At 40.1% G+C, this 16,727-nt stretch overlaps 1 protein-coding gene across 8 annotated transcripts in view; it reads left to right on the forward strand.

Moving 5' to 3' along the window:
- TCF12 (transcription factor 12) overlaps window positions 1–16,727 on the forward strand; it is a 270,092-nt gene that overhangs the window by 114,926 nt on the left and 138,439 nt on the right. For all 8 annotated transcript variants that reach the window (XM_077470136.1, XM_077470143.1, XM_077470134.1 and 5 more), the window contains one exon: window positions 2,131–2,233. In XM_077470136.1, the coding sequence (XP_077326262.1) occupies window positions 2,131–2,233 (103 nt within the window). The remainder of the gene's footprint in view (window positions 1–2,130; window positions 2,234–16,727) is intronic.

Below are 16,727 nucleotides of genomic sequence, written 5' to 3' on the forward strand. Positions count from 1 at the left end.
GCGGGCCTTGCGCATGATGTTCTCTTTCATAGGGTAAGAGTGAACTCTGAAAATGACATCACAGGGTTTGGAGGCAGCGTCTTTAGGGCGCAGGGCACGGTGTGCTCTATCCATTCCAATGTGTTTGGGTGTTCTCCCAGAAGGTTGTCGAATAATTTGCAGGGTGATTTGCAGGTCTTCTGGGCCCTCCGATTCAAGTAGGCCCCTGACTCGGGTATTGTTCCTGCGCCCCCAGGTTGTTCAGGTCCTCAAAATGGCGCTGCATGTCTCTCAGCAGTATGCGATGGTCTGCACCTAATAGTTGAGTGCGGTGTACTGCCAACTTAGTTTCTTGTATTTCCTCCTCTGCCATCTCCACTCTGTCAAGTGTTTGAAATTGGCATATAGTGTTTGAATCTCTGCACCACAAGTGGATTTAACATCCTAAATGAGCTGTTTAAAGTCCTTTTTGGTTGGTATGGCTTGGAAATATGATTGCCAGGAGAGGTGCTTCTGGTGGTGCGGGTCCACTGCCATTTGCGGCAGTAAGAAGTGAGGAGGAAGGGATGGAAGTTGAGGTTGCAGGGAAGCGGTGGTCTGGGCCTGCATTTTGGGCTTCATTTGGGAGTCCCATGGGTTTACGCCATGCCGTGGTCTGGGACGGAGATGAGGGCTGCCTCATCAGGTCCTCTGTATGAGCTGGGACCTGAGAGCTGACTGCCTGGGCGTAGGTAGTGGTGAAGTCTGCACCCCTCCCAGAAGATCCTGGGTCCCTGGAGCGGAATTGTCTCTGTGATTTGGGGGGAGGCAAGAGCATGGGAGTAGGCCTGGTATGGCGTTAGTCTCCCCTGGGGCTCTGCCTGTGAGAGCTCAGAGTCTTGCGTGTGCATGGGGCCTGATAGGTGTGGGAAATCCTCCGAGACCTGTGGAGGAGGAGGAGAGCTGAGACACCCTGCGGTCAGGCGGGGGTCTGAAGCTGTGCGCAGCAGCTGCCGGAAGGTGTCTGTACACTGTGTGTATGAGGAGGGGGTTAGGCCCAGTGGAGCGGGCTGTGTCCCGTGTGGTGCCACCGCCTGGGAGGCCGGGTGCTGGGGGTGACTCACTGGGCCCATCGGGATGGTTGCATCCTGGATGCCAGCCATGCAGACTCTGGTATGCTCCACGGATGGACCAGAGCTTGGAAAGCTTGCTGTGTTGGAGATCGCATGGAGGAGGTAGAGGCAGCTGGCACCATCTTGTCCGTCCTGCCGGTTGGCATGGGAGGTGGTGAAAAGTAGCCCTGGAGGTCCTGGAAGATCCAGAAGGAGGTTGGGATGATCCCTGTGCTTTTGGAGGAGTGGGTTCTCCTGGATCCACCCATGTATGGGTGCAGAAAGTCCCCTTAAGAGACCGTGGAGCTGTGGGATATGAGAGAGCTAAAAGCTCAAGCGTCCATGCAGGTCGACTTCTGGTCATGCCCCGTTTTTAGTAGCTTTTAGTAAGCGTCAAGCGTGTTTTTGTGCCCAAACTCGGCGGATTTTTTTCCTGCCTCTAAAAGCTCCTGCCCGCTTAGGCCTGGTTCACACTTATGCATTTTTTTTAATGCCTTCATCAATTTTACAGAAACAAACTACAGGCCATTTAACATGGTTTCCTATTGATGTAGTTCACATCTGTGCATTTTTTGGAAAGGGACCAAGAACGTTTTTCTGGTTTTTGGTTCCATAGACTTCAATGGATCAAAAACATGTATTGAAAAATGCAAAATGCCTCTGGCATATGCAAACTGCAACTTGCATAGGCGTGAATCAGGCCTAAATGCTGCTAAAATGTTGTGCATGAGGCCCTACTGAACCTACTGAACCTTTTGGTTATTTAATTACTTCCTTGGCTTCTTTGGTGATTATTTTCCTCAGACTTTACAGAACAAGTTAACACACTTATTTAACAGTTGAGCTTGTTTTTCCTTTATGCACAGCGTATATACAAACTAAAATCGTGTGGTGTTGAATGTATGTACGAATATGATCTTGATGGCCTCCAAGGCTAAAAGCTAACTTTATCATGACAGTGGCCAATTACAACTCTATACATGAATTAGTAGTGTCATTACACTCAATTAGCAAGGCTGCCACATAATCTGCTTAATGCTCTGTTCTCCTTTTTCCCTAGGGTTTTGCAGACAGCCCTCATTACAGTGAGCACTTGAATGACAGTCGATTAGGGCCCCATGAAGGATTGTCCCCGACACCTTTCATGAACTCAAATCTGATGGGTAAGTAGGTAATGCTTTGGAGCAACCACCCCTCAAAGCCGCTTTTCTTGGGAGACAGTTTGATCCCTTTGTGTCTGCATATTGCACACACATGAGGGCATTGGATATTTTCATGTAATTTGCTTGTTTTTTGCATTGGAAGTTAATTTTATGTTTGTAGGTATGTACTAACTTCAAGTATATTAAAGGCTTGCATAGTAATGCCAGAAATATTTGTAATTTCAAACCTCCCCCTTCTGTTTATGGATAAAGCCAATGTCCCATTTGAATTTCTTTTGGGAAGCAGTGCTGGGAAAGACTTGCATTGCTATATAAAGCTGAATTTGCATTAAAAATGTTTGAGTGTTTTTACTTTTCAATCATGTTTTTTTGTTGTATATATTCTATTCTAACTGGTCTGGTAGACGTTACCTCCTTGCCTTAATATGTAGAGCTAGCACTGTTGGTTCTTTTGATCTGGCTTGGATATCCATACTGCACAGCAGTAGTACAGTAGTAATAAACCTGTTGCTTTGCCCTGCATGTGCAAAACACAGGTTAACTTAACTTAGTTAAGTTTGTTAACTTAACTCCGGGTCGGTATGAAAACACGGGTTAACTTAAAGCTAAAGTTTAGGTGTTTTTTTTTTTTTTTTTTTTTTTTTTTTTTTTTTATACAGGACTAAACACTGTCATAGTCCATTCACACAGGGTCAACACGACTTCCAGCAAGACTTTGGGAGGCAACTTGGACACGACTTGAGTATGAATCACAGCACGACTTGAAGCAACTTACAAGGCAACTTGAAGTTGCTTCCAGGACAGGGAACTTTGCCAGTTGGCAATCGCATAATAATCAGCTCTGTGGGAGGGAGGGGTTTGCCTAGAAAACTATTTTTATTTCCTGGAAAGTTGCTTCAGTTAAGACAGGGGATCTGACTTGGAGGCAACTTCCATTGAAATCAATGGGCACAAGTTGTCTAGAAGTCGGATTATAGTAGTACAGGAACCTTTTCTGAAGTCGGAGCCACTTCAGTAGTGTGCATTCAGACGGCTCTCATTCACTTGCATTGATTTTATCACATTGCGCGACTTGAGGCAACTTGGGGTGACTTCAAGTGGGATCCAAAGTTGCCCCTGTGTGAATGGACTCTTAAACGTGTGTGTTTTCCATTAGCTGCAGACTGCTGCTGCTTGTTGAAACATTTCCTTCAGCCTCGGTTCACATTAGCTGCTGTTGCAAATTCACAGCAAAATTGCTCCGTATTCCTCCCCGCATCAAAATTGCAACCCATTCATGCAGTCCAATTGTGAAGTGAATGTTTAAGCTAACACCCCGAAATCGGTTTGCAAAATGCAGTGTGATTTGCAGAATTGGAACACATTGGTGCGAACACCAATGCAATCTGATTCTGGTGCAGACAAAAAAAGGGTCCTGCACGAGTTTGGTGCCAATGCAGTGCAATTTGAGCAATAAAAATCCATGGCTCAAATCGCACTCCAGAGACACCGCATGTAATTCGCACAGGAATGTGCTGTGATTCCTGTGCAAATTAAATGCGTTGACCCGCACCGCATCACTGTGAACCCAGGCTCATTGTCTCCTTCATAGTTGCCCATTATCAAAATGAATAGTTTTTTTCTGGCGCTGCGAAATTTAACAGCCTCTGCAGCTTGGTGCTGTAGCATAATAAAATATATGAACTAGATCCATAACTGTGCCATCCTGTGATGTCACTGTGCATTCAGTGAAGTCTTATTTTTTTATTAAAGTTTATTCTGAAAGCTTTTGAAATGGGTCTAAGCCAGATAACTCGTATTGTCATTTTATCCCTCAGAGGTACTTTGGAAAAAAAAAAGGGTTCCTAAACTAAAATTTGGCCAAAGACTTCAGACAGGCAGGGATGAGTAAACACGTTCTAATCATTTTATGATCTCTCTTGGCACAGTTTGCACAAGTGATAATGATGGTAAACTGTAATGTGTGTCTGCGAGGTTCCTGAAAGGACAATTTCACTTCTACTTCCCCTCTCCTCTCTGATTGCAGCCCACCTAGTAGCTTACCTTCAGCCCCAGTCCAGTGATGTTTGCTTTGTGCCCCTGCCCACGCGTCATACTGACCTGGCAAAGAAAACCTTTGGCTTTTCATCACCCTGCGTAATGCAGTCCCGTTTATTCCTATGGGATGGCTGTACTCTGCGAGACTGCTAGAGGCGGCTGCGAGTATAGCTGTCCCATAGGAGTGACTGAGGTAGCGGTCTGCAGAGGAACCGGCCAGAAATGTTTTCAAATGCTGCTCAGCCTCAGGCAGGACTGCATCACACACATCACTGGATCAGTTCTTTATATAAGTATCTAAACCGCACTCTGCAGGGTGGGGTGAATTAAAGGACCGCTTTACCAAAGGCAGTTGTCCTAAGGAAATACCTTTTGGCTTATGAAAATTCTAGTTCCCTCATTAAGCTGATCCAAAGCCTTCGGCACTTTTGATTCACTAACCTTGGACATTTATGCTGTTGAGCAGTTCTGTCTTCCCTGTGATGTCACAAGCTGTACATTTGTTTCAATTAGTAATTAGTCCAGAAACGGGAGATATTTTAGTGTATATTTTGGTACGGATTCCTTTTTTTGCTGCCAGATAGGTACTTTGTATGGAGCTGATGGCAGGGGGTTTTACACACCCCTCCCCGGTCCCCCACCATGCATCCTGGTCTTCACTTACCCATCTGTGAGCCTGGGAGTGGCATGGTGGGTGGCACCGGTAGAGGGGGAAAGAACTGAGCTGACATGCATCCTCTCTCCTTCTTTTCTTCTTGCTTACCTGGAAGCAACATGTAAAACCACTTCCAGGCCCCTCTTTTACTTTCCCCGATCTGCACTGCATTCAGTTTATTGGAGCATAGGTGAGAGATCCAAGGTGTTTTAGACCGTGGATGTGTCATTAAAGCGAACCTGTCACTAAAAAAAATCATCATACTAGGGACTTTTTGGCTAAAATAATTGCACATAAACCCCCCAAAAAATGTTTTTCAGGCCCGCCACATACACACAGGTACAAACATAAACGCATATGCCAGGGGCGCGTACGCACAAAATATCAATTGTGATACACGTTGCATATCGCCGCACACCGAGTGAGAGCAATAGTTCTAGCACTAGACTTCCTCTAACGCTAAACTGATGACCTGTAGGGGCTTTTAAAGCATTTTCTATAGAAAATAAAGGATACTGAAGTTTGATGCTATTCATGGATGCATGCAAATATAAGGTTTGACATGTTGGGTAATTTATTGCATTTGTGTGCTCCAAAATTACCTTTAGTGTATTTTTTACGATTCTTTTGATTAATTTGTGTTCCCAAATGATCAGTGCCACTGACTATAGCCAGCATCACCTATCATTGTATTTTGATGGTGGGGAAGGCTTCCCGCTGTCAAAATATAATGCCACGGGGAGGGGGGTCAAGGATTGCATCACCCAACTTGAATGTGTGGATGGGGATTTTTTTTTTTTTAATATATATATTTTTCATTAAATCGGCTGGTTGAATGTACAAGTAAAATGATCAATGTATGGGCCGCTTTACTCAGAAGCAGAAAATCTAAATAAACACTCCTTAAACATGTATGGGTAAAAAACAATCAGCAGTCTCAACTCCTATTTTTCTGAGCTTGTAGGTTCTCATTAGTAAAACTTTTACCATCACCAATATACCCATTTGCTAATAGGTAACATGAAACATGAACATACGTATTTTACAATTTAATGTAAGTCGTTCTCTGGTCTTTATTCTTATTGTAAGCTATTGTATTGTTTTCTGTGTGACCTATTTTGCTGTCTCTGCATTGTCCCTTTAAGACGCAGCCTTGGTAATCTAAGTGGATTAGCTAAATCCAAATCCTGGTGGTCTGCAATTTCTTTTGGAAATCTTCCTGCTTTGTATATGTTTTGTTAATCTTTTTTCAAGACGTTTGTGTCTACTAAGGTAACGTCATGGAGATTGCTGACATTTCAGTCACTAATACGCAGGAACCGTTATTTATAGTAGGTTATCCTTGCGTTTATATAGAGTTAACCTATTTTACAGTGTTGTGGCTGAACGGCTGCTGTTTGTTAGCTTTTTGAATATTTTTACAACTAAAGCTGGTGAGTCAGAAGAGAAGAACAAAAAATAAATAACCGATTCTTCCATCCACACATTTAAGGTGGATGTGGGCATCCTCTGGCTGTCAGCTGAAAATGTGTCACAGGAGTGCAGAACGAGCTCCTGAGACCTACACGAGAAGTACAACCAAAATAGCTTTGGCCATACTTCTCCTTGGGGGGGGGGGGGGGGGGAATCAAACGAGTTATACATGCCTGCTCTGTGCAATGGTTTTGCACAGAGCAGCCCCGATCCTCCCTTTCTCTCAAGCACAATGCTGGATTGAGAATGTGCTCATGTAGGTATAAAAGGGGAGGGGGGGGAGGTTATTGAGCTGCACATAGAAGTTTTTTTTAACCTTAGAATGCAATAAAATGGTTGTAAACCTCAGACATGAAATATGAACAAAGCATATTCTTCTAAACCGTGGACTTGTTTCAGAAGCACCAAATGGGGGATATACTAAAACTTGAGAGTGCAAAACCAAGTGCAGCTGTGCATAGAAACCAATCCGCTTTTCAGATTGTATTGTCAAAGCTTAATTAGACAATTTAGAAGCTGATTGGTTACTATACACAGCTGCACCAGATTCTGAGTGCTCCAGTTTTTTTTAGTGAAGGCAAATGTGCATACTCATACTATAGTGTTACCAAAACTTTTCAGCATCATGCACACTGGATGTTTTTTTGTCATTTTTACAGCAGCTGTTTTTGGCTGTAGACAGTTTTTTCTACAGTCATTAAACTCTCCATCGTGTTATCCTATGTGTCCATGCACACATGGCAGTTTTGGGCAGTGGTGTTTTTGAGCAGTAAAAAAACGCAAAACTAGTGGGTTCTGAGTAGAGCTGCACGATTCTGGCCAAAATGAGAATCACAATTCTTTTGCTTAGAATAGAAAAATCACGATTCTCTCATGATTCTCGCGGTGTAAAATTTCACATTATACAAAAAAAAGGCTAACTTTACTGGTTAGTGTGTGTGTGTGTGTGTTTTTTTGTTTCTTATTTTTATTTTTATTTTTTTGTAATTTTTTCAAAAAAAAAAAAATTGCATTGCAAATACAGTGTGACATAAAATATTGCAACAACCACCATTTTATTCTCTAGGGTGTCTTATATATATATATATATATATATATATATATATATATATATATATATATATATATATATATATATATGAATGAATATATATATATATATATGTGTGTGTGTGTGTGTATGTTTGGGGGGGGTTCTAAGTAATTTTCTAGCAAAAAAAAAAAAAAAAGATTTTAACTTGAAAGCAACAAATGTCAGAAAAAGCTTTAGTTTTTAAATGGTTCAACTTTTTTCACTTACACAGTCTATTCCATTGACAAATTGTTACAATGTTTATACTTAAGTTCAACTGATAAAGTATGTTGTGATTCTTGGCAGACTGCCCGGTTTTTCTCTTTCTTTTGAAGGCTGCGGCTTCAGAGAATTCTTTGCATAGAAAGAATTGTGAAACACTTTAGTCAAGATTGCGATAACCATTCTTGACGATTAATTGTGCAGTTCTAGTTCTGAGAGACATTTTTCAGCTGTAAAAATGCTCTAAAGCTGATAAACCAAGATAAACGCTCAAACATCGCTCACCAGCATTTTTTAAAGTTTTTGATCCATTGAAAAAAAAAAATTTTTCTTAAAAAAAAAAAAAAACTTGGAAAAACGCTAATACACTAAAAAATGCTATTGCAAAAACATTGAAAAAAGTTAAAAAAATGCTCACTGCAAATCTACTGTCGTTTTTGTAAGGTTATTTTAACATCCAGTGTGCATGAGGACTTGGTTATATATTTTGTAGCACACCTCAAGGGAACAAATGGACATTCGTTGTTTGGTTTTACTTTCACTTCAAAGTGGAACGAAAGCTGTCCTTTACAGGGAAGCTGTCATCTTAAGCTGGGTATACATTAGTAGAATTTTTTTTGACATATTTCACTGTAAGAACATTCATTTGATTTTCTAATCCATTAGTAGGGTCAACTCAATTTTTGACTGCGGCGAAGAGAAAAATTGAAGGAGCAGGATGGAAAAGTTCTCAAATGTTTGCATATTTTTATAAATTTACGAAAAATTTTCATTTGAAATTCTACTTGTGTATACCCAGCTTATGCCTATGTTTTATCTGTAGTTGCCATGGTGTTGCACATGTAATCAGTTATGATGCCAGCTATTTGATGGCTTGACGGTTTGGTTGAGAGCCAACACACTAGTAAGTGTTTTGGGAAATCAATTGGTGGATTTAGTTTTGTGTTAATTTCAGATAAATATTAAAACACAACCTTTTAGTAAAAAATATTTTTATCCTATAGAAAGGGGCCTCCCTTTCCCAAAGTACTGAGCTACAAAATTATGGCCATATGTAAAAATCCTTAGTGTCAACTAGAGCTGTACGATTAATCGTTAAAAAACTGCGATCTCGATTCACCCCCTCTGATGATCTCTCCCGCTGAGAGTAGCCGATTCTTTCATATAAACAAGTGTAGAGATTATCTGCTCACTCAGCTGTCAAAAGAAAGCATCCAATCTGCCAAGTGTAGAGCTTGAAACATTGTAACTAACCCTTACTACTTAGATCAAAGGGATAGAACTTCTTGTGTAAACAAATAATCTGGGCAGTCTGCCAAGCTTTCAGCCAGGAGTAAATGCAGGAAGTTTAACCACTTAAAGTCTAAATCTTTTTCTGACACTTCTTAAGTTAAAATCAATATTTTTTGCTAGAAAAATACTTGGAACCCCCAAACATTTTATTTATATATATATAATCGGAGACCCTAGGTAATAAAATGGCAATTGCTGCAATATTTTATGTCACACTGTATTTGCCCAGCAGTCTTTCAAATCCAATTTTTTGGGAAAAAATGCACGTCAAATAAAAAAAAAAGTAAAGTTAGCACAATTTTTTTTGTTTTAATGTGAAAAATGATACGGTGAGAGAATCGTGATCTTCTAAGCAAAAAAATCGTGATTCTCATTTTAGCCAGAATCGTGCAGCTCTAATGTCAACACTGCAGGAGCACCTATTAAATGCATAACGCAGATAATTGGCTGCATTGACATAAGGGCTTTGGTACTTGAAATGTAAACATCTACTTCATTGGTAGTAACTCTTCAGTAATTACCCTCTATGGATGTCATTGTAGGGTGCGTTTCTGCTGTGACACCAAGTTTATGTGGGTGGTACTTGGCAGAATGTAGTTTCACAGGTCATGGATACACAAAGTTATGAATGAAATGTCTGTAAAAATGGTGCTTGAATGCAATAGCAACCTGAAGGCTGCTGTAATGTAGAATTGGAGGGCCAATAACCTGATATATACATAGTGTGGCAGGATGTATGTTTGTATGTCACTGGATAAGGACTGCAGCTAAAGTACAAATTGTGCAGCCTTGAATTTGCATGCAACAGCCCACTAATTCTTATTAGGAATCCTTTAGCCTCTTATAGCTTCATGTGAATCACATAGGCCTCACTTGTTTGCCTTGGCTCCATAGTAAACTAGAAATATTTTATTTATACTTAAAGGCTCAATTAAGTAAAATAAATTACTTTTCTAACAGCATGATCACAATCAAAAGCTAAATCCAGGAAAACCAATAAAATGCATATATGAAAGTGGTTTTACCTGCTAAAAGAGTTGTATCTCTGGCCATGCAGTTCTGAGATTTGCACAGATCTGACACGCAGCATAGCCTTGTCTGGCTGTGACTGGATAGTGAAAGAAGAAGCAGCGCAATGATGAGCTCATCTGTCACAACGCTGTCTTCTCCTTTTAAGCATGTCCCTTGTTGGCACACATGCACTGAAGCATAATTGACTGGCTCCTTTTGTCTCTGTCTGGGCTCTGCTGAATGAGGCATTCAAGATGCTGATTTTAGGTAAATTTCAGGTACCTACCTGCTTAATTAAGAAAAGTGTTCGTAAAGCTTCCATAGAAAAAAAAAAAAAAATATATATATATATATTATACACACACATAAAGACTGTATATGCATTATGTAGCACCATACCTTACATCATGGTCTAATTTCTCCCTTTTTGGTTGACCTTTCCAGCATATTGTTCCTTTTAAATGTCTGTGTGTAGAACTTTCACATATAGTGACTTTTTTGTCTTGCGGCATCTCCCTGGAGCCAACCTGACGTGCATGCTTCTAGGCAGGGCAGAATGCAAGGGGCATGTACAGCACACAAGGAATACTTGTACATGTAGTCCTGGTTATTAGACATGTGATGTACTCGGGGTATGCACCCTGACTGGAAGTTCAGGGAAGCACTAAAGAGTAGAATGTAGGCAAGAAAAAAACATAACTACCAAAAAAAATTAAAAATCTAGAACGCAAAGGAAAATAAGAAATTCTAGATTGGCTACCAGTTGCATGGATCCTAAAGCAAATCTGTGTGGTAACAACTTTCATTTTAAAACATCAGCATTGTAATTGCAATAAAAACAATACTCCTTTTTTGGGAATCCAATACCGTATAAACTTATTTTTAATTTTTTTTGGGTGAATTTTGTTTTCCAGTTTTTAATAACCTACAAGACAGCAGACATAAAACACTGGTAACTATTGAAACGGCACCAGTAGCTTTTGCAGCATGTTCTTAGTCCCAACCTGATAAGGGGGGGTGGAGGGGGCGCAAGCCGCCCTCACTGGCAGAATGGGAGAAGACAGTAATTTTTTGCTAGTGGCTATAGCAGCCGCTAGCAATAGTTGCAAGAGAATACGGCGGGCTGGTTGTGCTCAAGTTGATTGATCAATCAACTTGATACATTCAGCTTGCCCATTAGTGTTTTTGATCTCGGTTGGTTCCTGCTGAACCAGCCGAGATTCGAACCGTGAATGGCCGGGCCTAAGTGTGAACAACAATCTAAACTTATTTGAGAAATCTCCTTCCATGTTGTGAGTTCGGTCCATCGCTTTCCAGAACTGCTGTTTACTTTCAATTTCTAAGCACTATGTATCCCATAGTACCTTGCTGCCTGCAAGCAGTAGTTCCTGTACTGGCTCCGCCTCTTGAAACACCTCCTCTCAGCATCTCTGTAGTTCAGAAGGCAGGCTCTGTGAAATGGTGAATAGGGCCCAGTAAATACATGTCACGGAATTCAAGATAAGTTTTCAAACTTCAAAATTGTTCAAATAGGAGTAGGCTAGAAATATTTGAAATACAGTGTAGATATGAATAAATGATTTTACATTTGGACCATAGATACTTTAAATAGCAATGTTACACTGAGGATTTATTACTACAAAAAAACAAAAGCTCATTGAAATGAATGGGCTCCCCTAAAATGCGACACAAGCGATTGTCCAAAAAAGTGCATTGGCTCGAGTGCACTTTTTGGTGGACGAGCCCTCAAAGGGAACCTGTCCTGAGAGATGTATGAAGACTGCTGTTGCACCTTCTGGAACATGCAAGTTGCCTTTACCTTGGTATATTGAGTGACTAAAACAAGCTTGCAGAAGATCAAATAATTTAAAAATCAATTAAGAACTTATCTAGTGCAGACTTTTCCTAGTCATTAACATGGAAGGTAAATTAGGAATGTGACCTTTCTAAATATGCTTTGCCAAATGATTGGCATTAGCAATGTCACTGCATTTGTCTTTGCCGAATTCATGTAAGCATTTGCAGGAATTGAATGTGTTAACATGTGCAGACTTCACCCTCATATTTCACTGCTGCTGTTAGCACTTAAAAGAATCATTACTAAAACAGGAGGAATTATACGTCAAGAGGATGTTGTTATTTTGAGTATTATGCTCAGCCATAAGCGTATTTGCCTGAAGAGATAGTGGATTATAAAGTGTCACTGTCTTTCATGATGGAGCTCTTAAACACTTTAATGATCTTGTACATACCAGAAGAGAGCGAAAATTCTAACAAGGGTTGATAATGATTCAATAATGAACAATTTGCCACAGAAAGATGCATTTCCATATTCATTTAGTTATTTTTGAAGTGTGCTGTGCATGCAGCAAAGCTATTATGTAGCTCATCTCTCGTGTTTCCAACTAATGAATTCCAGAATGATCCTGTTGATTCAGAGGCATAGAGATAGGGACTTTGCTTTTAGCCAAGATGAAAAACGTGCAATCCGCTGGCACACGGGTAAGCAATTAGCATCAAACAGATTATTATAAGGACATCCTACTATAAAAGTCCCTTTTGAGTTTTGACCATAGCTGTGATTTTCTTTAAGTGGCACTATTTAGAGTTTGCATTCTTTTTCTTTCTCTTTTTGTCGATTAATTATGATGCTTTTAAACTTAATAGATATTCTCATATGTTACAAGTTGATTTCATCCCTCTGAGCATGTATGATCTCCCTAGCAATCATTAGAAGTGTATCTGCATGAAACTTATAACCAGCATATCTATTAGTGTTATATTTATTGTCTTCAGCTTGTTTACAATCATGCAAAGCCTGTAAGCTAATAAAATCCATGGCATATTATTGATATTCAACTACTAGAGGGGACATTTTTCAGCCTCAGCCAATCATACTGATTAATGTTTGTGAACAAGTTATCTGTTATAGCTTCCAACAGATCCCTGTCATAAAATGGGCAAGGGAGTATTTTACAAGCACACCCGACCACCGTATAGTGAAATGGCATGCCAGCTAATGGTACTTTTTTTTTTTTCTTCAGATTCTGAATGGTTTCTATAAAACATGCATAAAATAGAAATTAAAAAAATAAAATTAAAAGAAAATATTTTTTTTTCTCCTGTGACTCGCATGAGAGCTCATTTATTGCATAGTAGAGCTGGTCTTCGGGGTAAAATGTCCTCCCCCATTATATTTTCAGTATAATTCTATCAGACCTTCATCACAGGTCATAAGATGGTTCAAAGTTGATATGTTAGTGTTTCGGCTTGCTGGTGATGGCTGACCATATTTGGGTTTTGTTTTTAACCTTTTCGCACATTACTTTTTTTTTTTTTTTTTTTTTTATATTGTTTTATTTCGAACTTGCTTTTATCAAGAACGTTCCACAAATGTTCTTTTAGGCAGTTTCTATTTCATTAATCTATTAAGTACTTAGGTAGTCTTCTGTGCTGTTGACAGATTATCCTGTTTGGACATGCTGAGTGTGAACAAATGTATCATGAAGTCGGCTATCCAAAAACACCGGAAGGTGTAATTATTGCATCTAACTTGTATAAATGCCATTAGTAAAGTTGCTTAAAGGAAATATTTAAATTTAGGTGAGGTTATATTGGTTTGCAGTGCCAAAACAAATACATCATTTAGCAATCTTGGTGCTAGTAGCAAAGATGAGCATAGTGTTTTGAATAGTTTTGTCCTATTTTAATAAGCAGAAAATAGAAATCTCTGTTTTTTCTGTGGCTGGAGATGGAGGATATTTTTATCCTTAGCTAGACTGATCATGCATAATAATACTAGTTTAACAAGGTAATGCTTAATGACATTGTGACGGCAAAGCATGCTGCAGAGATAGAAGTTTTATTAGTGTGCACCTTTTTGTTGTGATTTTGAAAACTAAAAAGGCTTCGCTCTGATACAGTGCAAGGGATTCGGCCTGTGATAGCTGGACAATGCTTAGGTAAAATCTAGCCAATGACTGTGCAGGAATATATTACAAATTTTCACTTTCACTTAGAGCTGCACGATTCTTGCTAAAATGAGAATCACAATTTTTTTGCTTAAAAGATAGATCACGATTCTCGTGGCATATCATCTTTCACATTAAAAAAATTGTGCTAACTTTACTGTTTCATTTTTTTTTTCCCAAAAAAATTGCATTTGAAAGGCTGCTGGGCAAATACAGTGTGACATAAAATATTGCAATTGCCATTTTATTCCCTTGGGTCTCTGATATATATATATATAATAAAATGGGGGTTCCAAGTAATTTTCTAGCAAAAAATATTGATTTTAACTTAAGAAAGAAGTGTCAGAAAAAGATTTAGACATTAAGTGGTTAAACTTCCTGCATTTTAGAGCTTGGCAGACTGCCCAGATTATTTGTTTACACAAGAAGTTCTATCCCTATGATCTAAGAAGTAAGAGTTAGTTACAATGTTTCAAGTTCTACACTTGGCAGATTGCCCCGGGATGCTTTCTTTTGACAGCTGAGTGAGCAGATAATCTCTCCACTTGTTTACATGAAAGAATCGCCTACTCTCAGCGGAAGAGATCGTGGGGGGGGGGGGGGGAGAGAATCGAGATTGCGTTTTTTTAACAATTAATCGTGCATCTCTGTCTGGGAAATGAGCTCCGAAAACGTAGTTCTGTGATAACAAAATAAGTCCTAGAATTCATAAAGTGTATCCTAGATATCTGTGTTGCTGTAGTATGACAGAAGGTGGCACTTGCAATAGATTCATGTACTTGTCTGTAAGGTGTATATGAATCTGTCACAACAACTGGAAGAATGTATGCAAGCATCTCTCCTGCAAAGTGACAAAGCTTTACGAGCAGATAAGATATTTAGAGACATTAGGGTAATAGGAACAAATAAAATATCAGTTCCAGAAAAATAAGATTTTTTTTTAAAGGATGGCCATACACAATTGGTTTGCTCTCAGCTAATGAGGATGAAGCAATCTCCATTGCCCAACTAGTGTATTAAAGTAGCTATAGCACCCTTTGGTTGTCTGAGTACCCATACAAATTTCCACCCAGCTCAGTGGAATTTTCAAATTTTAAGAGCATGTTACATGTTAGACCCGTATTTTGGGTGCTTTCACTTTACTGTCCCAATTGAACTCCTGCCAATGTACAGTTTGGCAGAGCTGGAGCTTGGTTGGATCTCATAGCCTTTCTCAACCAGGATGCTGTGGCACCCCGATTTGAGAAGGGCTGCTATGGGAATATGTAAATCTGGCCTTGTTCAGGCTTATAACCACCATGTGCTTGTTATTTTGAATGGCTTCATTCAAAATTTTTCATTTTTTTTTTTTTTTTTTTTTTGCAGGCTAATGATTTTTGTATATTAATGATTTAGCCATAGAAATCAAATGATGTAGTAGGAGTTAGTGACTCATGTGCTTTTTATTTTTTTTATTTTTTCTACAATCTATAGGTAATTAACTTTAGGACCCAATTCCGATGTGCATATGCATTATTTATCCATAGAATGCAGTAGGAGCTAGCAGAAGATCTGCACATGTCTTTGCGTTTTACATACATACAGCGTTAAGACACATAAGACTATTGGAATGTCTGTGCCTGCGTTCACATGTGTTTTATGCGTAGATGCCTGTGAAAGCTGCAGATCCGTGTGGCTCTGGATGTAACAGTATGGGCAGCTAAACACAGCGCTCATTTTCACTTGCAAGGCTGCTAAACACAGCACACATTTTGGCCTCTTTCACGCGAACTGTCTGTTTAGGTCCGCCTATCAGTTTTTTTTAGGCTGACCTGAATGGACGCTCCATAGACCGCTGACACCCGACCTGAAAAAGTGTGACTGAGGAAAAAAAATATTTTTCCATCAGTCATCGGATCGGGTGACTACGGACTCTACAGTCAGTCTTCATCTGATACCCCATAGGGGAGAGCAGCGCTTTGACAGGTCCGTCCCTGCACAGTGTTCAGAGATGGACCTGTCATCTGTCTGCTCAATGGGGATTGGCAGAGCGATGTCCTGCTGAGCACAGTGGGCTCCGTTCACGGACATGTCCTGTGAAGGAGCACTTTCACTTGTAAGGCCGCTAAACACAGCGCTCATTTTCACTTGCAGACACAGATGTGTATGGCTTCATTGATGACCATATCGCTGTCTTTAGATGCGTACAAAAATGCAAGCTGTATATCATGGTGTTTCAAATGCTGGTGTGAATGAGCCATTAAAGTACCTGTTAAGGATGAGCTCCAGCGTGTTCGCATGCTCCATGCGCAGAGCCTGCCAGGAAGTCGGTGCAGTGCTGCACTAATCACAGGCAGTGAGACATTACCCCGATGCGCGGCTGCAGAGATTGGACGATGTCTCACTGCCTGTGATTAGCGCTGTGCTGACTCCCTGGCGGGCTCTGCACATGGAGCATGCGTACACACCTGAGCTCATCCCTAGTACCCATCTTTCTCAAGACTTGCAACAGTCTCTTTTATTTGTAAAGTCAGAATCTATTTTATTTCACAGACATCTTTTTCCTTTTCGTTTTTGAAACTTACTAACTTCTGTTTGTATGACTTACATGGTGTTCCTCGTTTTGTCTTCTACATTGAGTGTTAGCCTCCCATTCATTTCAGTGTGACTTTTCTGAAAAGTCCTGCAAGCAGCATCTTTGGGGTGGGTTGGGAGCGCTGTATTTAGCGCTCCCAAAGCTCCCTGCCCATTGGAATGAATGGGCAGCGCCTGAAAAGTGAT

Source organism: Lithobates pipiens, unplaced genomic scaffold, assembly GCF_037356315.1.
Source record: "Lithobates pipiens isolate NorthernLeopardFrog02 unplaced genomic scaffold, aLitPip1_a1.2 Scaffold_8, whole genome shotgun sequence".
Taxonomy (NCBI): Eukaryota; Metazoa; Chordata; class Amphibia; order Anura; family Ranidae; genus Lithobates; species Lithobates pipiens.